General features: G+C 44.6%; 2 protein-coding genes across 4 annotated transcripts in view; both read left to right on the top strand.

Moving 5' to 3' along the window:
- The window catches only part of EPB41L4B (erythrocyte membrane protein band 4.1 like 4B), a 170,332-nt gene extending 156,481 nt beyond the window's left edge, over window positions 1–13,851 (top strand). For all 3 annotated transcript variants that reach the window (XM_049784518.1, XM_049784525.1, XM_049784508.1), the window contains 3 exons: window positions 1,114–1,182; window positions 6,148–6,293; window positions 11,192–13,851. In XM_049784518.1, the coding sequence (XP_049640475.1) occupies window positions 1,114–1,182; window positions 6,148–6,293; window positions 11,192–11,261 (285 nt within the window). In that variant the 3' untranslated portion in view covers window positions 11,262–13,851. The remainder of the gene's footprint in view (window positions 1–1,113; window positions 1,183–6,147; window positions 6,294–11,191) is intronic.
- An 8,126-nt stretch (window positions 13,852–21,977) lies between these two features.
- Window positions 21,978–27,358, top strand: part of FRRS1L (ferric chelate reductase 1 like) — a 32,078-nt gene continuing 26,697 nt past the window's right edge. The window contains exons 1-2 of the mRNA XM_049774315.1: window positions 21,978–22,098; window positions 22,906–23,373. Coding sequence (XP_049630272.1) covers window positions 21,978–22,098; window positions 22,906–23,373 — 589 coding nt within the window. The remainder of the gene's footprint in view (window positions 22,099–22,905; window positions 23,374–27,358) is intronic.

Here is a 27,358-nt window from a genome sequence, read left to right as displayed (position 1 = left end):
GGTCTAGGAGATATAACACCAGGCTTTGCCCTGAGTCCTTGCCATACACCTCCTTATCCCTCTCCCTAAGGACATTTGAGCCCCCTTCTGGAGATTTTTGAGGTGTTTATAAAGAGACCAAAGCAAGTATGGGAAAGGTGTGCAGGCTTCAGATGTACAGCTCAGTACATCGAGCGGAGGCATTAGTGCAGATCTGCTCTACCCGCCAGCGAAGCTCATTAGACTTGGTTTCAGTCTACTGTGTCCTTGCCTGCTGGCCCCATTAGGCTAACTCAGGAGTACTGAGGGGCTCTCTGCCAGCCGCACAGTTCCAGGTCCGTGGGCAGAAGCCTGAGGCACATACGCCTGAAGGATATGGGATCTGGCTGACAGCCCCCTGTTACCAGGTGGCACCATGTATCCCCAGCTGGACAACAGGCAGTGTCCCTGCCCTGCAGAATCCTGATAAAGCTAGAGTCACTGCTACCTTTGAAGGTGGAAGAGAAAGAGAGTGAAGTCTCTCCAAGCATGTGCCTGTTGTGGATCTACATTGCTTCTAGCCCTGCTCTGTGCCACAGCTGCCTTTGCTCTGGGCACTTCTGTCCCCAGAGAAGATAATGTCAGCTCCCATGTTTCTGTCTATCCACCCCAGGGTGAATGGATAGCAAAAAGCACTTTAGTCTGATTGGTCTTGGCATGTTGTCCATGGTGATGGGCATGGATCTAGAATGTGACCTCTCTATTGTCATCTCCTAAGGAGAGAGGTGGCCAGCAGTTATCTGGGGCATGCCAGCTTGGCTGATCTGCACAATCATGGTCTTTCATAGATCAGGCTGTATAGACCGAGTCCAGAAGGAAGGCCCTGGAGACTTTGGTGAAGGGAGTTCCAGGTGGAGTAAGTGTGAGGTGCCTTCTATGCATGGGCTATATATACCTAGCCCTGAGGGATTGTGGATCTAAAGACCCTTGGGGGTAACACCTCTGACAGTACCTTGGTATGTGGCCTTCTACCAGGGCAGCTCTGACAACTTCTCTGAGCCCTTCAGCTCCTGTGTGCCAAAGTCGCCAAAGGTTGTTATCTAATCTGGAAGTAATTCTCTTGTCTTTCTCCCCCCTCATTTTCTTATTTTGAAGATAAAAACATTCCCAGCTGATACAGTGACCCCGTTTCCTGAACCTTTCATCACAGGCCCACAGTTTACTGTAAGTAACCCAAAAAACAGATTCTGTGTGTTAAAATATTTTTCCCATGGGCTCTGCTTTTCCTGTCCACTGCTTTGTGCTTTTGATGAGTTCTGGGAGGTTGGAGAGGAGCTGGTCTCCATCTTGGGCTATTTCACATGATTGAGGTGTGTTTCGTGGACATACAGATCATTGTTTCAAAGTGACTATTCAATGATATTTAGTGCATTAAGTAACTCTCAGCTTCCATATTTTTCTAGTTCCAAACCTTTGTGTCCCCCTCAAAAGAAGCCCTCTACTCATTAACATACCAGAAATAGTGACCCCCTACTTCCTCCCTCCCTTTAATCCCTAGAAACCTCCCACCGGCATCCTATATTTGTGAATTTACTAATTTCAGATATTTCATATAAGCAGAATCAAAATATGCAAAATCATAGAGCTGAGAGTCTTTTACACAGTGTAATTTCTTACTTATCTTTTAAATTAATGTTTAATGTATTCACCATGAAATACCAGTCACAAAGTTGTTCATGATTGCTATAGCACAATTTTTATATTGGTGGATTGGTATGTTTTGGGATTACACCCAATGGTGCTTTTGGTGGGGGGGTTCCTCCTAGTTCAGAACAGAAGAGAGTCACTCCTTGCAGTGGAATTCGCATGCCACGCACTCTAGGGCATATCTGCAGAACTTGAGCTCCAGCTCTCTGAGTTGTGTTTTCAGCCCCATATAATGCTCTTTTTGTTTTGTTTTGTTTTTGTTTTTGGGCCACACCCAGCGGTGCTCAGGGGTTACTCCTGGCTGTCTGCTCAGAAATAGCTCCTGGCAGGCACAGGGGACCATATGGGACACCGGGATTCGAACCAACCACCTTTGGTCCTGGATCGGCTGCTTGCAAGGCAAACACCACTGTGCTATCTCTCCAGGCCCCCATATAATGCTCTTGAGACTCTTGAGGCTTTCCCTTTTATAGTATGTATATGTACTTCATTTCTTTTTCTGGAAAAATCTGATTGATTGTGGATCTCTTGCTTTGTTCAACCACTCATTTATTATTGCAGGGTATTGCCATCATTTTTTCTCAGTTGTGAACAATGCCACTGTAAAAACACAGGTACACATGTATTTTGTGTCCCTGTTTTTGATATCTGGGCTAGATGTTAGATGGTGGTGTGATCTTAGTTCACTTTACCACACTGAGCCACCAATCCCTTTTGGTTTTATTTCTTTATTGGGTGGAAGTGGGCAACACAGGGTAAGTAACCTCAGGGCTTACTACTGGCTTTGTGCTCAGGAGAACTCCATCCTGATGTTGCTAGGGGTTAAATTTAGGTCAGCAGTATGCAAGACCATGTGCCTTCCCTCTGTGTTCTCTTTGTCCCTCTCCTTTTATTGAATCTGGAACTATTAATCAGAAAATCCTCTCCACATACTGGTAGAGGTAAGGATCAAAAAAAGAGGCAGCACTTGAAAGTACTTTCCCAACCACAGAACATCCCACAAATGTCAGTGGTTGTTCCTCAGACTGGAGGGTCAGGGTGGTATAATTAACAAAAGGGGGTCGTCATGACAACCCCACTTCCTGTTTCCAACCTCCCCCTGCAACTGAAAATTCAAACTCTGCAAAGGCATTCAGATGTTTTTCAACATTCAAATGTTGTCATTTCCTCATCCACAATATTAGTCTGATGATTTTTCGGGTCTTTTAACTTTAAGTGAAAGCTTCTGGAAAAGCTTGCTGTGTGGTGTGCTGTGATAATGGAGTAGAAAGTCCAGAGAAAGCCCTCCTCTATCCCCTTGTCCTCTGCTCCTCCCAAGGTTCAGACATCGAAGATTCTAGGACCAGTGGTCCCCGAGGCATTTTCCAAAGACTTTCCTGCCAATTTGGAGGATCTCTGAGGTGGGCTGTGGGTGGCCTACAGTTGCTGAAATGAAAGCTTATGAGCTGGTTAATGATCACTGCCGCATGGCTTTGGCACTTAGAAGAGGTGTTGAGAAGAAGCAGTGGCTGAAGAAGAGGAAGACATTTTCTTGAATGATTCGTTTTTAGGATCATGCACCTCAGCACCTGTATTTTAGGAACAGGACCAGGAAGATAGATCAGCTAAGGCCTGTTACAAATAAGTTCAATTCCTACTGCTATGAAGCCCCTGAGTATTTCTGGGTGGATGGCCCTAAGACCACTGGGCTGAGCAGCTCTGCATCGGTAGCCTTTGGCATAGAACTGACTGGCCCAGTGGATTAGAATTGGGAGAGTGTTCCCTGAACATTGCTTAGGTGGCTCTTCACCCTACCCTGCTACTAAAGAACCAGAGGGCAGATACATAGAACTGGGTCAGGCTGTTAATTGCCAGTGTCCAGATATCCATCAGGCTCTACAGTTGTACTGTACATGGCTCCCCAGCTGGAAATTATGCCTCCATTGCCTTTAGCTGGTCATGGTGAGCCCACTGGTCTTTAGCCAGACATGGCAGTGCCACAAGACACCCAGGGAAGCCCTTTCCAAAAAGCCAGTGCCAGAAGGAAACAGAAACTACATGGGGAGTTTTGAAAACTGGGCCAGAATGACTGGAGGACATCTGGAGTAGGCAGAGGGAACAGCATGAACCATGGCAGGGGCCGGCAAGAATCATCCTACTCTTTAAGAGACTGGGAAGAAGGCCAAAGGACTTAGATATAGGACACAAGACATGGGGCGTAGGGGAGGAAGGCAGAGACAAGCCCTGAAGGGTCAAACCTATCTAATATGTGTCCCTGGGAAACCTGGACATTCTTCAAGTGGGCGGAGGCAATGTATTGCATTTAGAGATGGTCCATGGGACAGCAGTGGGAGAGTAACTGGCCAAAGTAGTTTCGGGGCAAGAGTGAAAACTTCACACAGAAGCTCAAGGAAGAGAGGGCAAAGAGCTTGACTGGAATGGCTATAGAATGAAAGAGAGGTACACATGACAAATTTTTAGGAGGAGGAATTGGATTGGAGATTGAAGGGGAAATCACAGATGCCTCCCTGAGATCTGACTTGTAGATCTCACCTGTTAGACAGGTATCAGGAAATTTGAAAGAAATATGCATGGGGCTGGAGGGATAGTCCAAGGGTTAGGCACTTATTTTCCATGCAGTGGACCCCAGTTCAAGTCCTGAGCACCACCAGGAGTGAACCCTAAGCAAAGAGCAGCCCGAGTATAGCCTGCGTAGCCCAATCCCTCCATCACCAACAACAAAAGACTGAAGTAGAAATAGTAATGAGCTTGCATTTGGGCAGGATGTCTTAGAAATGATTTTGAAGCATCCAGGTGGAAACAAAGAATGAGTTAGTTGGATATCCAGGGTTGAAACTCAGGAGAGAGGACTGGTCCTGAGAGACTAATTAGGGAGTTACTGACAACCTTCTAATTAAAAGATGGTACTCGGGGTTGAGATTTAATAACGTTAGCACTTTTCACTGCTTCTCCAAGGTCATTCTGAAATGAAGCTGATTTTTCTTCCTTCTTTCCATTTTAAGCTCATGACAGTGAAAAATACAGTGACTGTTACTACAGTTTGGTGACACTGCTTAAATTTATGCTAAATCCTTGGCTCTTTTACCTCCCTTTATCTTTGTAAAAATCAATGTCAATTTTCTTTTTTCCAGAAAGAATAAAAAATTAATCAAAAGTTTTTTTCCACTCACTACATTGAAGTAGAAAAATAATTGCTTCCTCCCAGTTCTATCAGGAAGGAAGGGCTAAAGCATACATTAAAATGATACTCCGTGTGCTGGAGAAATAATACAGTGGATAGGGCATTTGCCTTGTATGCAGTCAAATCTGGTTTGATTCCCAGCATCCAATATGGTCCCCAAAGCCTTCCAGGAGTAATGCCTGAGTGCAGAGCCAGGAGCACCACTGAGTGTGGCCCCAAAACAAAAAATGACAATGATAATAACAAAAGGATATTAAAAAGTACACATAGTGAAAAGTACTGTGAAAATATAAATACTAAACATTAAGATACTATGAAATTTCTTCATGTATCTACTTTTATACATATTTAAAGTATTCTTTGTTAAGGTTATATTATGTTTTGTAAGAAAACAACAAAAATAAATTATTTTCTCCGAATGGGGCAGTGAACTCTAGACTGATAATTCTCAGATTTTACTGTATATCAGAATTGTCTAGAAGTCTTATGAAAGCACAGATTGCTGAACTCCATACCCAGAGAGTCTGGTTTCCAAGATATTAGATGAGACTGAGAACTTTTATTTTTACTAAGTTTCAAAATCATGCTGGCGCTGCTAAGCCCAGGATACCCATAGCTGCAGAGATGAAAAGTACCAATTCTGGAGTCAGCTTATCCTGGTCCTGCATACTTGGTTGGGGGAAGATTACTTCACCTCTCTAAGCATTGCTCTAAGCTTCACTTTCCATAAATTCAGTTCTGAGAAGAGTTTTCTTTCACCTTCTAATATCTCTTAAATGTTCATTACTATCATGAGCATGATCAAGATGGAATGAGCACATTTTTAATTTGTCCATGCTTATGCAAATTTGATACCTCTTCCCATGGGTGCTCAGATGTAAAGGAGAATCTCTACCTTCAATGATTGTCAAGATGCAATATGCTTATTAGCTTAGTTTCTGGCACACAGTAGAATCACTTAATAAATGGCCATCGATTTTGCCTGCATGGCGAGGCTTGGGGAGCAATTGACGATAGGAAAATAGAACCCAAATGGAGATTGATTTCCTCCCTTGTTTTTTCTTGGAGGATGGGGTGGCAGGAAAGCTCCTGAGTGGTGCCTAGCCAACAGGACCAGCAGGCCAATGTGAAGACGTGAGAATTGCTCAGACCTGTGTTGTGCTGGGGGCTTCTCAGCCACCCCATTATTGCAAAGGGCCTCTAAGGCTGCACCGGAGATGCTCAAAGGGACCATGTGGTTTTAATTCCAATGCTGAATTGTTTCCTGGCCCCCAATTCCTTCTTTTGTGTTACCTCCCCAGGCCGATTTCAGAGACAGTAAATTACCATGCTGTCCTGGCCAGTCCTCCCCACTGATTCCAGCCGCAACCCTGAGGCCTTTGGCAGAGACTGTGACCACAGTGCAGACCATCTACGGCATGCGGAAGCCTGTCTCTCTGGCTGCCAGGTTAGTCCAAACTGCATGTGCTATTGGCAGATAACTGGTGACAGACAAAGCAATCCCAGGTTCTCAGTTCATTGTGTTTGTGACATCTGCCTTCTCCTACATGCTGTCATTCATGTATGTGGCTTTTATTGAAATGTTTACAATGACTAGGCAGTAGCTAGGTGATGAAGAGTGAACAAGACAGATGAAAGCCCTTTCTCTATTTATGGAGCTTACGATTTATTGTTGGGGAGTGGAGAGGCAAGCATTAATCAACTGAGAGAGAGTGAGAGAGAGAGACAGACACAGACAGACAGAGTAATATAGTGAATATAGTGGCATTACCTAGGGAGGAGAATCAAACCACTAAAGGCAACAGGGCATGCTGGGGGATGGCCTCATTGGGAAGGCATTGAAGCATTGAGATCTGAAGGTGGTGTGATAGCAAGCTTGGCTATTTGGGGAAAGAATCTGCTATCAGAGGGAACTGCGAGTACAAAGCCTTCTCAGGCAGAACATGTAGCCAGATTGTGTAGGAGCCGTACTGGCCATAGTAGAAAATTTTATCCCTACCCAGAATGAGGTGATTTTATTTGGGGCTATACCTGGGAGTGCTCAGGGCTTAATCCTGACTCTGCACTCAGGGATAACTCTTGGCAGATTTAGGGGTGTGGGGATCAGGTTGGCCTTGTGCAAGGTAAATGTCCTACTCACTGTACTATTATCATCATTCCCTATGGTTAGATGATTTTAAAACTTGGTTTGAAATTTTCAGAGACATAAGAGAGGAGGGCTGGACGTTACAGTCGACCTCATGAATCTCACCACAAAGAGTGATGAGTTTAGTTAGAGAAATAACCACATTGCGAACTATCCTAACAATGAGAATATATGAGGGAAGTGGAAAGCCTGTTTAGAGTACAGGTGGGGCGGGGAGGGGAGGAGGGATATTTGGGTCATTGATGATGGGAATGTTGCACTGGTGATGGGGGGGGGGTGTCATTTGATATAACTGAAACCCAACCACAATCATGTTTGTAACCAAGGTGTTTAAATAAAAATATTAAGAAAATTTAAAAAAAGAAATCTAAAAAATAAATAAATAAATAAAACTTGGTTTGTGGCCTTAAAGATTTGCACTTTCTGGAGCAGGAGTGGTGGCACAAGTGGTAAGGCATCTCTGCCTTGCACAAGCTAGCCTAGGACCAACCGAGGTTCAATCCCCCGGCATCCCATATGGTCCCCAAAGCCAGGAACGATTTCTGAGCGTATAGCTTGGAGTAACCCCTGAGCATCACTGGGTATGGCCCAAAACTAAACAAATAAAAAACAAACTAATAAAAATGATTTGCACTTTCTTCTGTGTTTTCATAAGCCTGTCTGTATTTAAACAAAGACAGATCCTGTGGTTATGTAATTGGACCTGAGAAGTCAGAAGCTAACTCTCAAAGTTAATTTTATTTCAGTATAGATGGGAGAAAGCTGGAGAGACAGTATAGCAAGTAGAAACCTCAGGGTTTGTTTTTATTAGTCATTGTCTATTCTCTTTGTTTATACTCAACATTTGGGTGAGATAATCTGGTATTTGTCCTACTTCTGATTCACTTTGCTTGTAAGACATCATCCAGTTCTATTCAAGTTGTAGTGATCTGCAAGATTACATCTTTCTTTCTTTCTTCCTTTTTTTGTTTTTTTGGGTCACACCCGGCAGCGCTTAAGGGATTACTCCTGACTCTAAGCTCAGAAATCGCTCCTGGCAGGATCGGGGGACCATCTGGAATGCTGGGATTCGAACCACTGTTCTTCTGCATGCAAGGCAAATGCCTTACCTCCATGCTATCTCTACAGCCCCGAGATTTCATTTTTCTTAGAGCTGAAAAATATTCCACTGTATATATTTGCTACAGATTTTTTACCTACTCATCCATTCTTGGGTACTTGCTTTGTTACCAGATCTTGGCTATTTTAAATAATTCAGAACATGGGTGTGAAATTCAGAACATTTTTTCAGTTGAATGTGTTTTGAGTGCTTGGGATAGATGCCAAGGTGTGGAATTGCTGAAATCCCTGATTTAAAGAACTCTGAAAACTGGGGACGGAGAATAGAATGGAGGTAAGATGTTTGCCTTGCATGCAGAAGGATGGCGGTTCAAATCCCGGCATCCCATGTGGTCCCCTGAGCCTGCCAGGCGCGATTTCTGAGTGTAAAGCCAGAAATAGCCCCTGAGTGCTGCCGGGTGTGACCCAAAAACTTAAAAAAAAAAAAAAAAAAAGAACTCTGATTAATTCAAAGAACTTTAATTTTTGTTGTTGTTTTGGGCCACATTGGCAGCACTCAGAAATTGCCCGTGGCGTTTTAAGAAAAATGAAAGACATTCTTGCAATAATAATTTTCAGACACAAAAGAGAAAAGAGCTGGAAGTTCCAGCTCACCTCAGGAAGCTCACCACAAAGAGTGATGAGTTTAGTTAGAGAAATAACTACATTTTGAACTGTCCTAATAATGAGAATGTATGAGGGAAATGGAGAGCCTGTTTAGAGTACAGGCGGGGGTCAGGTGGGGAGGAGGGAGACTTGGGACATTGGTGATGGAAATGTTGCACTGGTGATGGGGGGTGTTCTTTACATGACTGAAACCCAAACACAATCATGTATGTAATCAAGGTGTTTAAATAAAAAAAAAATATATATATATATATATAAAAGAAATTGCCCCTGGCAGGCTCAGGGGACCATATGGGATGTCAGAAATTGAACCACTCACTGTCCAGCCTAGGTTGGCCACATTCAAGGCAAACACCCTACTGCTGTGCTGTCTCTCCAGCCCCTCAAAGAACTTTAATTTGTTTAATGATTTCTTTCTTTAAGCACAATGGTTACAAACATGTTTGTAATTGGATTTTATCTATAAAATGCACACACTCCTTCACTAGTGTAACTTTTCCATTCTTACCTCCCCCCACCCCCTGTCTTCAAGAAAGGCATTGAATTTCTTTTTCTATCATTGTCATGGTAGCTGTTAGTGTAGTTATTTCTCTATCTGCACTTACCACTCTTGTGATAAGCTTGTTATCACGGGCTGATCCTTCCAGCCCTCATCTCTATTCTCTGGATATTATTATTATACTGTCTTTTTTCCCTCTTAAGTAAGATTATTCTGTGCTTATCTCTCTCCCTCTCTCCCTCCCTGACTTATTTCACTCAAGATAATAGTCTCCAAATCCATCCATGTATAAACAATTTTCGTGACTTCATTTCTTCTAACAGCTGCATAGTATTCCATTGTATAAATGTACCACTGTTCAAAGAACTGTTATATTCCAGATTGAGTCACTGTTATACACCAGATCCTGTGCTAGGCTTTTGGTTTCAGAGATGAACAACATATATATATATATATATATAGTCAGTCCCTAGGACTAGACACTTGAGGAACTCCTGGCTGGTAAACAAAATCAATATATTTTCAAACAATTCCATTTATTGTACTGTTAGCAAATATAACAATTGCATGTCCATGAAGAGCCTAAAAGATAAAATCAAGAGTGAAATCAAGAAAAAAAATCTGGATCAGAATAATTCTGACTTCTTCTGGTTTAGTGATGCTCAATTTTTAGGCTATGTTCTGTTCAAACTCTTTAAAATCTTTAATATAGGGGGCTGGAGAGATAGCATGGAGGTAGGGCATTTGTCTTGCATGCAGAAGGATGGTGGTTCGAATCCCAGCATCCCATATGGTTCCCCGAGCCTGCCAGGAGCGATTTTTGAGCATAGATCCAGGAGTAACCCCTGAGAGCTGCCAGGTGTGACCCAAAAAACCAAAACAAAACAAAACAAAAACTTTAATATAGGGCTAGAGAGGGGTTAAGTCTCTCACTTTGCATGTGGCTAACCCCATTTTATTTGTTTGTTTGGTCTGGTTTTGGGGCCACACCTAGTAGCGCTCAGGGGTTACTCCTGGCTGTGTTCAGAAATCACTCCCAGCAGGCTCCGAGAATCTGTATGGGATGCTGGGGATTGAACCAGGTCTGTTCTGGGTCGCTGCATGCAAGGCAAATGCCCTACTGCTGTGCTATCACTCCAACTCCCACTAACCCCAGTTTAATCCCTGCGCTGTATATAATCCCCTGAGAACCACCCCACGAGTGATCTCTGAGAATAGACTCAGGAGTAAACCCTGAACAGAGTTAGGTGTAGCCTAAAAGCTTTTTTTTAAATAAATAAATAAAACAAATAACATACACCAATCACTTTAATAGGATTGGAGAGAGGGAAGAAAGAAAAGAAGAATAGAAGGAAGAAAGAGGAGAGGAAGGAAAAGGAAGAAAGAAGGAAAGACCCAGGAAATTACACTTAAACCTATTGCAATTTGGGCCTGGAGTGATAGCACAGCAGTAGGGCATTTGCTTTGTGTGAGGCTGACCTGGGACAGACCTGAGCTTGACCTCCCACATACCATATGGCATATGGTTCTTCGAACCAGCCAGGAGCGATTTCTGAGCACAGAGGAAAAAAAAAACCAAACATGTAATTTGCTACAGATTCTTTTTTTTTTTGGGGGGGGGTCACACCCGGCATCGCTCAGGGGTTACTCCTGGCTCTATGCTCAGAAATATCTCCTGGCAGGCTTGGGGTACCGTATGGGACACCAGGATTCGAACCGATGACCTTCTGCATGTAAGGCAAACGCCTTACCCTCCATGCTATCTCTCCGGCCCCTGCTACAGATTCTTCTTTATCTACTCATCCATTCTTGGGCTCTTGTATTGTTACTAGATCTTGGCTATTTTAAAGAACAATGGTTGTGCAAGTATCTTTTCAATTTAATTGTAATTAAATTGTTGTAATTTGGGATTTAAACTCATTATTTTGTCATTTAACTCCCCCCGCCTTTTTTTCTTTTTTTTTTCTTTTTTTAGTGCAGAGACGCTCCGGCAAGAACTGGAGAGAGAGAAAATGATGAAAAGACTGTTGATGACCGAACTGTGAAATTCTCCCCTGTTGCCTGGAGGATGGCATGGTGCCTTCTGTCCGTTTTCTTTCTTCGGGCTTTGTGTGCTCCCTCTAGCACAACATAAACTTGTGTGCTCTGTTCGCCAGGGTATCCATGGTTCATTGAAGCCAGATTTTGGCTCGAATTCAGAAAAGTTATTTTCTGTCTCCTGAGTATTAGTGTTTCTACTACTCAGTGTAAATGAGGCAGGATTTGGTATGCCCAGGAAAACAAAGATGAGAAAACAGGGATTTCTTTTCAGAAGTTTCTGTGTGTATATACTAATAACCACAGGGTCACATGGCATGGAATCCTTTATTATCAATCTCAAACCATGTGATTTTGTATGACTGAAAATTGCACCAAGCTTTGACTGTTTGTTAGAGTCATTTTTAATGAGAGAATAACTCTTTAATGCTGTTTTTTTTTTTTCATTTAGACTGGTAAATACAAGGTCCTTAACATTCATTTTTATTCAAACATGAGTAGATGAACTAAAACAAGTTGCAGTCACCAAGACTGAAGATAATTCAGCTTAATAGAAATATCATTTAATAGTAAATTTGTTGAATACAACATTTGGGATAAATAGAATTTATCTGTCATTCATTCCAACATAGGAAATTATGATCAAGTTGTCAAAAAAATTCTTCCAAGGTTAAAATGATCCAGTTTCCAGATTCATTTGGATGTTCCATCAAAGGAAATTATTTCTAAAGTTGCTCAATTCATGTCCTATTGATAGAAACTTGACCAGAAGAAATTTTGCTCTTTTTATATAGTTTCAAGAAGTGTGTTTTTAAATTTTTATTATGCACTTGAACAACTTTGCAGGAATAAAGGAACCCCCTAGCCACACACAGCCCCTCTAAATCTTGTTTTCCAAGTTTTCTCAATGAATATGCACACATCTTGACGTATCTCCAATCACTGTGTACATACTCTTTGGTTAGATTTTTCTCACCTAAAATTATCCCCCCTTACCAACACAGATTCTACTCTGGATGATTTAAACATCTTTCTATGTATGTAACACGGTTAATCTTATTTCTTTCCATTATTAGATTTATTTCCAAGGTTTTCCCCTCATAAACAGTGCTGCTATGAATGTCTTTGTAAAAAAAAAAAATGAAGTTGTTTCCTTTGAATTCTTTCCTTTGGACTATCTCCAAAGGGTATTTGACAAGATGAAAGAGCATGAACTGTTTTATAGCTCTTGTTTTCATATTGCCGGACTGCTTTCTAGAAAGATCCAATCTCTGGGTTGGAAGGATCTTAAAGGTCATCTAATTCAACCCTCCCTCCCCTCTGAATGCTTGAATCCCCTCGACAATTTATGATGCCACCAGCAATGTATAAGCATTTCTATTTACAGATAGCTTTGCCAGGATTGAGTTTTGCCATTTTAATTTATTTTCACTAGTGGAATAGGTGTGTGTAGTTGTGTCGAGAGGTTGTTTTATTTCATGAATTGCTAGCAAGGCTTAGCACTTTTCCATGTGAATTTCCTAGCTGTATTTCTTTGTGTATAAAATGTCCATCCATTTCTTATGACCACTTGTTAAGTGGAATTGATCTCGTATATTTGTATCAGAATTGTATTTTTATGTTCTACTGTATAGTTTGCTCTCCTGTCCCCTATTCTTAAAACTGAATGGTGCCAATAATTTGATACTAATGATTATTTAAAAAAAAAAAAGAAATGCCTCATTTACTAGCATTGTTGCAAAAGGAGGCATATAAACACATATTCAGATAACAGAGGAATAACCCTTTTAAGTGCTGAATCTAAAACATTTTAATATTTTTTGAGGGAAATCTTTCTAAAAATGGATCCACCAACGTCCCTGCCTTAGGACACAGAGTATCCTGGAGAGTATTTAACCTTTTCATGATGAGACATGATCATCATCATCATCAAAATCAGCTTCCACATGTACCTACGCGTGATGCAGTGATGTCCTCACAGCTTTGCCTTCGTATGGGTCATGATGCTTTTGCTCGTGGCTGGATTTTGCCCACATGTCTGCTCTCTCGGTGAGACCATTGGGGCCATGGCAGTGTTGGAGACCTTTTATTCCACACTACGTGACCCCTGGCTGTTCTTTTTAAAAAAGCTTTCTCTGTTTCTTCTCCCGTGCACATGCTACCAAAACGTGTTCCTGTACAAAATGGGAGAGATACCTGTGTCTGGGGTCGTCGCCTCTTTCTATAGCACTCTCCTCGTCCGACCTGCTTTTGGAGTCTTCTGCTTTTCACCCTGCTGGATGAAAGCGATGGCCTTTTTTTTTTTTTTTTTAAACTCTGGGAAGCCCAGAAACCCCTCATGGCTTCCATGTCAGGTGGGCCTGGCTTCTGAGGAGAGTGCATGGGCTTTGTGGCTGCAGTTTTCAGGAGGTGCTGTGCCTCCTGTGCTCTTCTTCCCACCTCCCTCTGGGTTCACAGATGTTCCCAAAGGTCGATGTATGTCACTGGAAGTCTGCTCATAATTAAGTTGGCTGTTGTTACTGTGTATGAAAACCTAGTACCTTTGGCAGCTCACCTCTAACCAGTAAAACCAAGAGGATTCCTTCTATTGTTTCCACAGTCGTCCTGGTTATTTGCTCTGCCTGCTGGAATGGTTGATGGGTGTGTTGGCACTGGGACTCCAGTGGTGTTGGCTGGGTTCACAGGGACAAAAATGAATTGATATAATTATTAACCTTTCTCTTTAAACTTAACACCTAAACAACAGTTCCCTAAGATCACGCAATACCTATGTTTAGGGTGGAAATGGGAGGAACCACTGTGGACATAATTCTTTCAAAGCAAAGGGTCCAAACTGTGGACCACTTGCTCTTAATAATTAGGGGATGGGGACCTGCAAGAGGCCTAACCATCCTAAACTCACAGATCTTGAAAACTCCATGAGAAATCCCCACATTTGAAGCATTTAAAAGTGAGGTCCTGGGACCAGAGCGATAGCAAAGCGGTAAGGCATTTGCCTTCATGATGCTGATCTGGACTGGACCCAGGTTAGATCCATAGTAGGTCCTTCGAACCTGCCAGGAGTGATTTCTGAGTGCAGTGTCAGGAGTAACCCCTGAGTGATGCCAGGTGTGGCCCCAAAAAAACAAAACAAAACAAAACAAAAAAAGGTGCTAGAACATTCAGAAGACCTCATCTGTACCTGAATTTTATATCCCCTACCATATCACAGAAATATCCTGACACTATCCTTACACTCTCTTTACTATCTCAAAGATCACAACTTTTATTTAAAAAAATTTTTTTTGTTTAGGGGCCACACAACAAATACTATGGGGATGTTTTCGAAGACTGGCAGTCCACATGCAGTATTGAGGATCATACCTGATCTTCCTACATGCAAAGCATGATTTCCAGAACATTGAACTATCTCATTTTATCTCTCTCATTATCTCTCCTATTTTAAAAATTGAAATAAAAGTTGCGGTAGGGCATTTGACTTGCATGCGGCTGACCAGGACAGACCAGGGTTCAATCCCTGGCATCCCATATGGTTCCCCGAGCCTGCCAGGAGCAATTTCTGAGCGTAGAGCCAGGAGTAACCCTGAGCGCCACCAGGTGTGACCCCAAAACAAACAAATAAAACAAAAAAGTTGACATTTTAGGGAGCCAGAGAGATAGCACAGCAGTAAGGCGTTTGTTTCCCTTGCACTCAGCCAATCCAGGACGGATGGTGGTTCAAATCCTGGCATCCTATATGATCGCCTGAGCCTGCCAGAGCGATTTCTGAGCGCAAGCCAGGAGTAACCCCTGAGCGCCACCTGGTGTGACCCAAAAATCAAAAAGAAAAAAAAATTGACATCTTAGGATTGGAGACATAGTACAAAAGTTACAACACGGGCCCGGAGAGATAACACAGCGGCATTTGCCTTGCAAGCAGCCGATCCAGGACCAAAGGTGGTTGGTTCGAATCTCGGGGTTCCATATGGTCCCCCGTGCCTGCCAGGAGCTATTTCTGAGCAGACAGTCAGGAGTAACCCCTGAGCACTGCCAGGTGTGGCCCAAAAACCAAAAAAAAAAAAGTTACAACACGGAGCTGGAGAGATAGCATTGAGGTAAGGTGTTTGCCTTGCATGCAGAAGGACAGTGGTTTGAATCCCGGCATCACATATGGTCCCCTGTGCCTACCAGGAGTGATTTCTGAGTGTAGAGCCAGGAGTAGTCCCTGAGCGCTGCCAGTGTGACCCAAAAACAAAAAACAAACAAAAAAAAAGTTACAACACTTTCCTTGAGTGTGGCTAATCCCTGCTAGATCCTCTGTATGGCATACGTTCCCTAAAGTACTACTAAATATGACCCCGGGGCACTTCCAGGTGTGGTCTAAAGTCCTATTACCATATTACCATATCCTATATGGTCCCACAAGCACTTCCAGGTGTGGTCTAAAGTCTCATTACCATATTACCATATATGGTAATATCCTATATGGTCCCCCCAAGCACTTCCAGATGTGGTCTAAAAGTCACCATCTTCAAAACTACAATTCTGTAGTGTTTTTTATATCCTAATGTTGTCTGCAATTACCACTAACTCATTCCAAAATACTTTCATAATTATATAAAGAAAATCATACAACAGGGGCTGAAGAGTTAGCATCTGCCTTGCATGCAGATAACCCAGGCTCAATCTCTAATACCCTGATTGGTCTTCTGAGCCCAGCCAGGAATGATCCCTGAGCAATGCTAGATGTGGCTCAAACCACACACACACACACACACACACACACACACACACACTATATATATATATATATATATATATATATATATATATATATATATATATATATATATATTAGGTAGCCAAAAGCATGAGCAAATCATTCACTGCTCAAATACAACACTGGTGTGGTTGAGGGACACAGAAGAGTGACTACTACAAGAAAACAAATTATTTTAAGGTGCTATCTATCTAAAGTGAAATAAAGGAGCCAGAACAATAGCACAGCAATAGGGCATTTGCCTTGCAAGTGGATGACCCAAGTACAAACCCCTGTTTGATCCTTAACATCCCATATGGTCCCTGTGATTTCTGAGCACAGAGCCAGGAGTAACCCCTGAGCAACATCAAATGTGGTCAAAAAAGAAAAAAAAAACCCACCCAAAACCCAAAAAATAAATAAAAATACAATGAAATAAAATGAAATTCAAATTCATCTCTAAATTCTTATTTGAACAGCCAGCTCTTGTTTAACAGTGGGTCTCAGAATGTTCAGAAAAAGTATTCACTAGCAAATGAGCACGAGGAGAAAACCACATAACTGCCTGTCCCCAGGTCCTTGATCATGAATATATAGTGTAAATCCACAATTACTCGCAAACCTCATTTTGCACTGATTGCAAATTCTCCAACACCCCATCTCACTTGCCCCACACCACACAAACATACAGCAGACAAAATCTCTGACCAGAGAGATTACACAGAGGGTAGGGTATCTGCATGTGGCTGACTCAGGTCCTATTACCATATATGCTAATATCCTATATGGTCCCCCAAGCACTTATAGGAGTAATTTTTGGATGCAAAGCCAGGAGTAAGCCTTGACCATCAGCAGATGTGGACCCCTCCCCGCAAAAATATCACACACAATTTTACAGAACAATTTACCAAATGAAAAAGCTGGTTTTAGGGGCCAGAGCGATAGCACAGTGGTAGGGCATTTGCCTTGCATACAGCCGACCCAGGACAGACAGGGGTTCAAATCCCAGTATCCCATATGGTGCTCCAAGCCTGTCAGGGGTGGTTTCTGTGCGCAGAGCCAGGAGTAACCCCTGAGTGCCAAAAACCAAAAGCCCAAAACCCAAAAAAGAGAGAGAGAAAAAAAAGAAAAAGCTGGTTTTGATTTGCTTTCTATATGGTTATATCATTGTTAATTGTAGTACTTGAAGGAAATAAAAGATAAATCATTTAGTAGCTTGGATTCCAAACCAGAAATGGAACACAAAGACTGTAAGTGCTTGTTTATTTTTCTGTACTCCTACAGTGTTGGCAGGGGTCCATGCAATGCCATAGAGTGTGTGCAGGACTTCTCACATGCTAAGCCTGTGTTCTATCTCGAGCTTTATCACCAGCCCAACATTATTTCTTTTTTTGTTTGTTTGTTTGTTTTTTGTTTTTGTTTTTTGTTTTTGAGTTACACTCGGCAGCGCTCAGGTGTTCCTCCTGGCTCCACACTCAGAAATCGCTCCTGGCAGGCTTCAGGGACCATATGGAATGCCGGGATTTGAACCACCGTCTTTCTGCATGGAAGGCAAACGTCCTACCTCCATGCTATCTCGCCAGCCCACATTATTTTATTTTTATCTCACCCAACCTTTCCTGGGGAATAGGAAGAGATAAAAAAAGAAAGCTATTTCTTTCTCTTTTTTTTGGTTTTTGGATTTTGGGTTACACCACACCCAGGACGGACCTGGGGTTTGATTCCCAGCATCCCATCTGGTCAAATTCAGGTCCATCCTGGATCAGCAGCGTGCAAGGCAAATGCCCTAATGCTGTGTTATCTCTCCAGCCCCAGCTATTTCAATTTTTAAGAAAGAGGTTTTCTGCTGGTAGTATTTTTTGTTTTTGTTTGTTTTTCTATTTTGCATTGTTTTGGTTTGGGGGGCCTCACCAAGCAGTCCACAGGACTACTCCAAGTTGGTTCTCAGGGGACCATTTAGAGCTCAGGGATGGAACGTGAGGCTCCAACATGCAAAGAAGGTGCTATAACCCTTTTAGCTATCTTTCTCAGAGAAGTTTAGAGTTTTTTGTTTGTTGTTTTTGGCCACATCTGGTGGTACTCAGGGCTTATTGCTGGCTTTGAACTCAGACATCAATCCTGGTGGTCTTAGAATACTATATGGAGTGCTGGGGATCAAACCTGGGTCAGCTTTATGCAAAGTAAGTGCCTGCCTCACTGTGCTATCTCTCTAGTTTCAATGTATTTTTTAATATAACTTTTATTGAGACCAATGGTCATTACAAGTTTTTCACAGTTGTCTTTCAGGCACATAGTGACAGTGAATTAGGGCCAGTCCCACCACCAATGTTGACCTCCCTTTGTCATATTTCCTAGCATGCCTTCCATACCTCCATCCTTAGCCCCCTGGACTCCTAGTGCAACAGGTCCTTTTATGTATAGTTTGTTGTATGTAGTTTGGGTCTCTTGAAAGAATTTTTTTTTTAAAAAATGACACATTAACATTTTAAATAGTTGACTTTTGTATAATAGAATCTTTTGCATGGCAAAGCTATTTTTATGAGATCTCTATTTTGATTTTGTTTTGTTTTGGGGCCACACCTGGCAGTGCTCAGGGACTACTCCTGCCTCTGTGTTTAGGAATTATTCCTGACAGTTCTTAAGGGACCATTTGAGATGCTGGAGATTGAACCCATGTTAGCCATGTGCAAGGCAAATGCCCTACCTGCACTGTTCTCTCTCTCTCTCTCTCTCTCTCTCTCTCTCTCTCTCTCTCTCTCTCTCTCTCTCTCTCTCTTTCTCTCTCTCTCTCTCCCTCCCCCTCCCCCTCCCCCTCTCTCTCTCTTTCTCTCCCCCTCCCTTGGTCTTTCTCCTCTTTCATCTCTTTCCAGCCCCTCTGATTTGATTTAGTACTTGTATATAATTTTTCCTTTTTCAAGTAATAAGTCTGATTTATTTCTTGCAAAAACTAGTTCAGACACCTAGTAAAACTCAAGATTTTCAAGCTTTACACCCATTGCACCTGTCAAGATAACATCTAATGACATCCAGCTGCAAACATCATGGGCTCTTAACATAGCTAATTCGGACAGTAAACCTGGCATCAGCTTCTCTGAGTCAAAAATGCTTGAGATGGGCCCGGGAAGGTGGCGCTGGAGATAAGGTGTCTGCCTTGTAAGCGCTACCAAAGGAACGGACCGCGGTTCGATCCCCCGGCGTCCCATATGGTCCCCCCAAGCCAGGGGCGATTTCTGAGCACATAGCCAGGAGTAACCCCTGAGCGTCAAACGGGTGTGGCCCAAAAACCAAAAAAAAAAAAATGCTTGAGATCTCCAGTTTACTTTTAATATTTACATTTCAAAATCGTATGCACATTCTTGTGTGCCATTAAAACAGAACCCTGTTGGTGCTCGCCTCTCATCTTCCCCAATCATTGCTATTGTGGAGGTCTGCCAACTAGCAACTACTGGGCTTGATTTCGGAACCTCAGTGCTTTTCTCCCTCCAAAGTTACTTCCTTAGTCAGATAAGTTGGAAAATCAGATGGCTCTGCAGTCTCTCATTTAAAAAATAAATATCCCAGAGAGTATAGTTAGAAGACGGAAAGGAAATTAAGTGGATGAGTGTAGAATCAAATAATTAACGATGGGGCTGGATGGAAGTGGATGCCATCCCAGGCCACGTGGCTCCACAACCCCCATCCAGCCTGCGGGTCCTAGGCCCAGGTGAACGGCGGAATCAAGACTCACAGGCAGGCATCAGGAAGCATCAGCTTTATTCATCCCTATCCACCACATGTGTGGTTTCTATCATAACCTTTCAAGCACAGCCATTCATTGCTAGCCCTGCCTCTTAACTCCTTTCAGCCATCTTCCCTTTGGGCTCCATGCTGGTCAAAGACCAGAAAGCAGAGACCCAAAAGCCAGAGAGCCCAGCAGGGCAAAACGCCCTAATCCCCTGGCTCAAAGGCTTATTTATCTACCTATTCCAAGACCCCTCCCAGGAATGGGCGGGGTCTTGCAGGTAAGGTCACACCTAATATTCAGTTCCCAAGACCCCTCCCAGAAATGGGCGGGTCTCAGATAGGAAAGACAAATATTAAATATCGGGACAGGAACCAAGGGGGTCTCAGATGTGTTGGTGGTGTTAAGAGAGTGCAGAAATAAACATCCAAAACCATGGACTCAACAATAATGAAATGATGACACTCAAATTTTAACCATCAGATTTTAAAAGTGTTAGGCTGGGGCAAGAAAGAGGTATGGGATGGACCCTAGGAATATTGGTGAAGAGAGGTTGACACTGGGGCCAGAGAGATAGCATGGAGGTAGGGCATTTGCCTTGCATGCAGAAGGATGGTGGTTCCAGCATCCCATATGGTCCCCCAAACCTGCCAGGAGCGATTTCTAAGCGCAGAGCCAGGAGTAACCCGAGTGCTGCCGGGTGTGACGCAAAAACAAAAACAAAAAGAGAGGTTGACATTGGAGGTGGAATTGTTGCTGAAACTGTCTAAACCTTAACTTGGAGGCCAGAATAATAGCACAGTGTAGAACATTGGCCTTGCACACGGGTGACGCAGGATGGACCTTGATTCTATCCCAGGAGTCCCATATGGTCCCCTAAGCCAGGAGCAATTTCTGAACACATAGCCAGGAGTAACCCCTGAGCATCACCGGATATGGCCCCAAAACAAAAACAAAAACCAACCCTACTTAACTATGAATAACTTTGTAAATCACAATGCTTTAAGTAAAAAAAAAAAAAAAAAGTCCATGTTGGGGTCCAAGAGATAGTGCAGAGATAGGGCGTTTGCTTTGCACACGGCTGAACCAGGATGAAAGGTGGTTCGAATCCTGGCATCCCATATGGTACCCGTATCTGCCAGGAGCAATTTCTGAGAATAGAGCGTGGAGTTAACTGAGCGCTGCCAGATACGGTCCCCCCTGCCAAAAAAAAAAAGAAAAAGAAAGAATGAATTTGATGTTCATGTTATAAAAGAAAACAGTGTAGGCTTGCTTAGGTAGGTGCTTGGTGAGTAAGTGAATAAGTGCTTGTTAAGTAAACAACCAAAAATGAATTGCAAGCAGCAGGCAGTAAATGCAAAAGCAATGGATGTGGGTGTGGGTGTGGGTGGGTCGGGTGTGGGGCAGGGAAACATCAAGTCTGTTTGTCTCTGAATGGGGCAGATATCCAATGCCACCCAATTGTAGCGCCTTCACATCTCCAAGATCTGGAGAGAAAACATGTGAGTCCCATTCAGAGACAATGACTTCTAGTTTCTCTGGGGCCTCTAAGAACACCTCCATTTCCATATCTATCCAGTGGGGCAGTGGTGGACAACCTTTTTTTTTTTTTTTCAACTGAGCCAAATCTCGCCAAAACCACGATTGAAATTTATTTTGAGAGCCACACAGGGTACGCACTGAGGCTTGCGGACCACTGTCGTGGGGGAATCTCAGTATATTGATATAGATATAAATATAGATTATTTTTTGGGCCACACCCAGCGACGCTCAGGGGTTACTCCTAGCTATGCACTCAGAAATCGCTCCTGGCTTGGGAGACCATACAGGGTCACCGGGGATGGAGCCAAGGTCCCGTCCTAGATCAGCCGCGTGCAAGGCAAACGCCCTACCACTGCACTATCGCTCTCAGTATCTTAACTTTCTTCATTAACGATTCCCATATCAGTAAATGCTTTCTACAAACCCCAAAAGGATGGAGCAAAGTGGAGGAAGCTGTGGCCTAACCTGTGGCCAAGGTCATCTCATCGTGCAAGAGGATCCCTACTTAAAATGTGGAGGCAGAGCAGTTGGGAATCTTCCTCCAAGACCGAACAGCAGTGGAACCAACCTGCCAAGCGGCCTTTGAGCTGCCTTTGCTGCTGGTGGTTCGAGGACCAACCAGCCTTTGTAGCAGCCGCTTGAGGGCACCAGTGGTGGGTCCGACCAGTGGGGTTGCAGTTCTGAGCTCAAGAATTATTAATCCCAATAATTATTAATACCGCTATGAATGATATTGGAAACTACAGACCCTCAGTCTATGGAGGGGGTGGTACAAAAGCCACCTTAGCCTGGGGACCACAGAACCTCAAGCCATGGGGGAGGGGGGAACAGACCCTCAATCTATGTAGGGTGGAGAGGTGGCAAAGGCCAGCTTAGCCTGGGGACCATAGAACTTCAAGCCAGGGGGTAGGACACAGACCCTCAATCCATGAAGGGTTGGGGGGTGGCAAAGGCCAGCTTAGCCTGGGGACCACAGACCCTTGAGGGTTGGGAAGGAAATAGACCCTCAGTCCATGGGAGACCGGTGTGTGTGTGGGGGGGGGGGGGAGGTGGCACAAAGGCCACCTTAGCCTGGGGACCACAGACCTTCAAGCCTTGGGGATGGGGGGAACACAGACCCTCAATCCATGGGGGGGGGGGGACGACAAAGGCCACCTTAGCCTGGAGACCACAGACCCTCAAGTCATGGAGCAGGGGTGCAAAGGCCACCTTAGCCTGGGGACCACAGACCCTCAATCCATGGGTTTGGGGGGGGGGAACCACAGACCCTCAATTCATGGGGATGGGAGGAACACAGACCCTCAATCCATGGGGGTGGGGGACACACCATCAATCTATAAAGAACCAGGTGGGGACAAAGGCCACCTTAGCCTGGGGACCACAGACCCTCAATCCATGGGTTTGGGGGGACCACAGACCCTCAATTCATGGGGAGGGGGGACACCACAGACCCTCAATCCATGGGGATTGGGGGGACTACAGACCCTCAATCCATGGGGTGGGGGCACACACCATCAATCCATAAAGGACCTGGTGGGGACAAAGGCCACCTTAGCCTGGGGACCACAGACCCTCAATCCTTGGGGATGGGGGGGACCACAGACCCTCAGTCCATGGGGATGGGGGGGGACACAGACTATCAATCCATAAGGGACCGGGGTGGGGACAAAGGCCACCTTAGCCTGGGGACGGGGAAGCCTTCGGGAAGGCCGGGCTGTGGGTGCTGGGGGTGGGGGCCAGACGGAGGCTGCGCAGAGCCGCGCGCAGGTGGCGGTGGCGGTGGCGGGTGCGGGTGCGGGCGCGTGCGCGGCGGCGCGGGCTGGCGGAGGCGCCCCCGCTGCGGCCCGAGCGGCCTGGCTGCGGGATCCGAGCGCCGCGATGGTCGCCCCGGGGGCCTGGGCGCCGCTGCTGCTGCCGCTGCTGCTGCTGCTGCTGCTGGCGGGGCCCGTCGCTTGCGCCGCCAGCCCCGCGGACGACGGCGCGGGCCCGGGGGGCCGGGGACCCCGGGGCCGCGCTCGGGGGGACGCGGGCGCCTCGGACGAAGCGGGGCCGCGCCACGACTCCTCCTACGGCACCTTCGCCGGGGAGTTCTACGACCTGCGCTATCTGTCGGATGAGGGTGAGGCGGGGCCGGGGCAGGGTGGGCATCGCGTGCCCGGGGGGGGGGGGCACATCTGTAGCCCTCGGACCTGATCTGATGCGCCCGGACGTGGAGTGGAGACAGGAGGCGGAGAGCGAAGCGCTTGCGTGCTGGTGGGGCTGAGTGTCAGTGAACCCCACACCTTCCTCTCCAAGCTTGCACAACGCCTCCCACTTCTGAGCATCTATCTGTCTCCAGACACCCTGCCTGGCTGGGGTTGGGGGTCAGGGGGTGAGCGATCAGAGACCAAGTGGGAGACAGAAAATGTCCATTTTAAGAGAGGTTTCTTTTATTTTAATTTGATGGAGGCCATTGTGAATGACAGGTCTTTCACAGTTGTATTTTAGGCAGGTAGTGAGAGTGAAGCAGAGCCATTCCCATCACCAATGTTGACCTCCCTCCGCCATAGTTCCCCGCATCATCCCATACCTCCACCCCTGGCCCCCAGGACGACCAGTGTCCCATCTATTTTGTGTTTAGCTTGGTATATAGTTTGGGTCTTAAAGAGGCGTTTTTTTTCTGCCTCCTGGTAGGTCTGCGTTGACCTACATTTGCAGGAATTCGCGCCTCAGTCTTTGCAAGCATCCAGTTCAGGCTGCTTTTCGGTTGTGCCCTCAGCTAGGTCACAGCTCCTTCCCACCCACCCCCTTCATTCACCCCCACGTCATTAGTGCCACCACAAGGTAAGGTTCGTCCCTCGCTGTGAGGCACCATTGTTGGGGCCTGCTGGACCCGGAGTGTGGGATTTTTTTCCTCCTTTTTTCCAGCCGGAGGACTCCCTGTGGAGGTTAGTTCAGAAGCTCACAAAAGGCCTGCAGAGTCTGTTCCGGAAGAAATGCAAACTGGCTTCTTGCAAACTGGCTTCTTCTGTGACTTGCACAGTAGTGATTTCCCCTCTTGCAAAAATCAAATTGAGTCCTGAAATGTTATGTGTCTCGGTGTCCATAAGGCTTATATGCATCCAACAAATAAAGCATTAATAGTTTCAAGAAGATAGACTTTTCTCTCAGAAAACGTAAAGTTGGCAATCGGGCTGGCACTTGGCAGCTGATGTGCATCGGAGACTCTTCATCCTGGTTTTCTTTCTTTTCAGTAGACTTCAGAATCTTGTAATTCTTACTTAGCAGGTAACTTCAAGGTTCAAAAATCTCAGTCAGGAGGCTGGAGAGTTAGCAGAGCAGCAATCAGAAGGAAGGCCTTTTAGAGTTGAGCCAGGAAGTGTGAAAAACAGGTGAGCCAGACAAGGTCAAGGGCATCAGGTGAGGTGCCCATACAGTGACAACAGAGCATGCCATCATCTACCAGTCCCTTGTCTGTCTGCTAACCCTTGTCTATGTTCTGCACATAGAATTTGAAGCTCTGTTCAAAAGCTCGGTGATATTCTCCAACCCAACATGCTTCCTGAAGGAGGCTTCTGTTCCATGGGGAATTTTCTCTTTTCTTTGACACAGTTTCCTTGACGATCGCCTCTCATTTCAACACACACACATTCATTGCACTTTTTCTGCTCAGTTTCACTTGTCTTGAGGTACACACACATTCGTGCGCAGACACACACCTCTTGTACTTTCTTTGCTCAATTTTACTTATCTTTACGTACAGGTCCTACAGCCACCAGATAGGGGTGCTAGTGGGTCTGCTTGTGCGATGAGCTCTGGGTGAACTCTGGGGCAGTGCCCTGGATGAACTCTGTAGAAAAGAGAAAACCTGGCTGAGTTTGGAGCAAGTGTCAGGGAGATGGAAGAGGAATTGGAAAGAGTATCTTTCCATTATTCTTGCAATCAATACTAATGAGATTGTCTTTTAATTAGGCAACTTTCCGTTATGCAGGTTCTATCCTTTTCTGTTTCAAGTATCCAAGAAATGGAATTCTTAGTTAAAAAGTGGCCTAGTGGTAGGAAATCAGAAGAGATGGGAGTTGAGAACGAAGAAAATTGACTGACATTGTGGGAGTGTTACGGGCTAAACTCTGTCCAGCAGAGCTACTATTCCTCCAGGCCCAGTTTGCCCAAGTTCCCCTCAGCATAAGAGAGACTAGACACTGGCTGGCTTGTGTTCTCTCTCTCTCTCTCTCTCTCTCTCTCTCTCTCTCTCTCTCTCTCTCTCTCTCTCTCTCTCTCTCTCTCTTCTTCTCTCTCCCCCCCACCCCCGCCTCTTCTCTCTCTCTCTGATCACTCCCTTATGTGTTCTCTTTCAGTTTCTGTTATGTTTTGGTTTAACTCTGCTCGTTTTGAAAATTCATAGGGGTTCCCACTCTCTCAGCCTATTACTACTCATCCTTAAAGTTTTAGTTCAGTGGCACCTCTTTCAGGGAGTCTTCCCTGATATTCTTCTTTCTCTCGGCCTCTACTGCTGGGAAGAAAAAAGAGCATCTTCTTGGCACTCAAAACCTGCCATGCCCCTCTTGTTTTCTATAGCCATCAAGTCCTTCAATCCTCCCATTCACATTTCTTCATCTGAGAGTCTCACCCCAGAACCTCTATGTTGAAAACAGTTGTAGAATGAAAGATTATCACATGATTTGGGACAAAACCACTCCTCTGAGAGTTTCTCAACCTGTTTCCAACCTTGCTTCCTTTCTGTGTCTGCCCTCCCTGCCATATTGATTGGCTCAATAGTCCCTATTTATGTGATTTCATCTCTGGCCTCCTTGGAATAATCCTTGAAGTCCTCGGGCTGCTATATTATCCTCTGTTGAGAAATGCTGCTCTGTAGAGAACTGAGATGTGTGTTGTGTTGAAGTTAAACCCTGACTTCTGCTTTCTGCTCCTTCTGGCTACTGTTGTCTGCAGGTCAGGTCAGAGGAACAGGCCATGAAGTAGCCCATGGGCATGATACTGGCTGACCCCAAGCTCTTCCCTGCCCTGCTTAGGAGAGAAAGAAGAAATGCCAACCCATTAGTTGCCACTTATCTTTAAGGCCTAGTGTCTGACCCATGAATTTCATTTTTTTCCTTTTGTTTTGTTTGGTGTCCATACTTGGCATTTTCAGGACTTACTCCTGGCTCTGTGCTTAGGGATCACTTTTGACAGGGTGTGGGGTGCCAGGAGGGCCATGTGCAAGGCAATCACCCTGTCACTGTTCTTTCTGAATCCAGTCCCAGACCTATGCGTTTCTGATGGCTGAATTCAATGAACAGGTTTTCTTACTGTGGCAAAAAGGTGTAAAACAGTAGAGAGAAGGGCAGTGTGAAGGAAAGGGCAGAAGTTCCTACCCCTGTCTGTATTCTTCCTAAGTCTCCAGTGTTCTGTTATAATCCACACACACAATATAATACAGAAACTCAGTACCCAGCACACAAACATTGAATTACAGATGTTTTCTTAGACATTTTCACTTGTGTTATGTGCACACTTACTGCCTCAAAAGAAAAAGACTACACACACACACAAACACACACGCACCAATTTATAATATTACTTTCTTTGTGATTTGGTTTGACAAAGATAGTATGTTATTGTCTTACCTTTGTTCAGGGAAAAATAAAAAGTAGAAATATGTGTAGTGTGTGTATATGAGTATATGGAGAGGAGGGTGAGAGATAATCTTTTTTACTGAAAGTGAGAGTGGGAAATAAAGCTAAAATAAACCAGAAAAAAAGAAAATAATTGAAAGGTAAAAATCTACATATTTGGGGCCGGAGAGATAGCATGGAGGTAAGGCGTTTGCCTTTCATGCAGAAGGTCATCGGTTCAAATCCCGGCGTCCCATATGGTCCCCAGTGCCTGCCAGGAGCAATTTCTGAGCATGAAGCCAGGAGTAACCCCTGAGCACTGCCGGGTGTGACCCCCCCCCCCAAAAAAAATCTACATATTTAAAGGGACGGAATCTGCATGTGACTTACCTTTGTATTATCTCTAAATCTATTGTGAGAATGCTCGTTGGCTTTTAATGAGTACTTAGTGAAAAGCACTGCACTACATTTCATATCTCTATTATATTTTATCCTAATAGCAAGTATCCC

Source organism: Suncus etruscus, chromosome 1, assembly GCF_024139225.1.
Source record: "Suncus etruscus isolate mSunEtr1 chromosome 1, mSunEtr1.pri.cur, whole genome shotgun sequence".
NCBI classification, from domain to species: domain Eukaryota; kingdom Metazoa; phylum Chordata; class Mammalia; order Eulipotyphla; family Soricidae; genus Suncus; species Suncus etruscus.
This window is presented reverse-complemented; position numbering and strand designations above follow the sequence as displayed.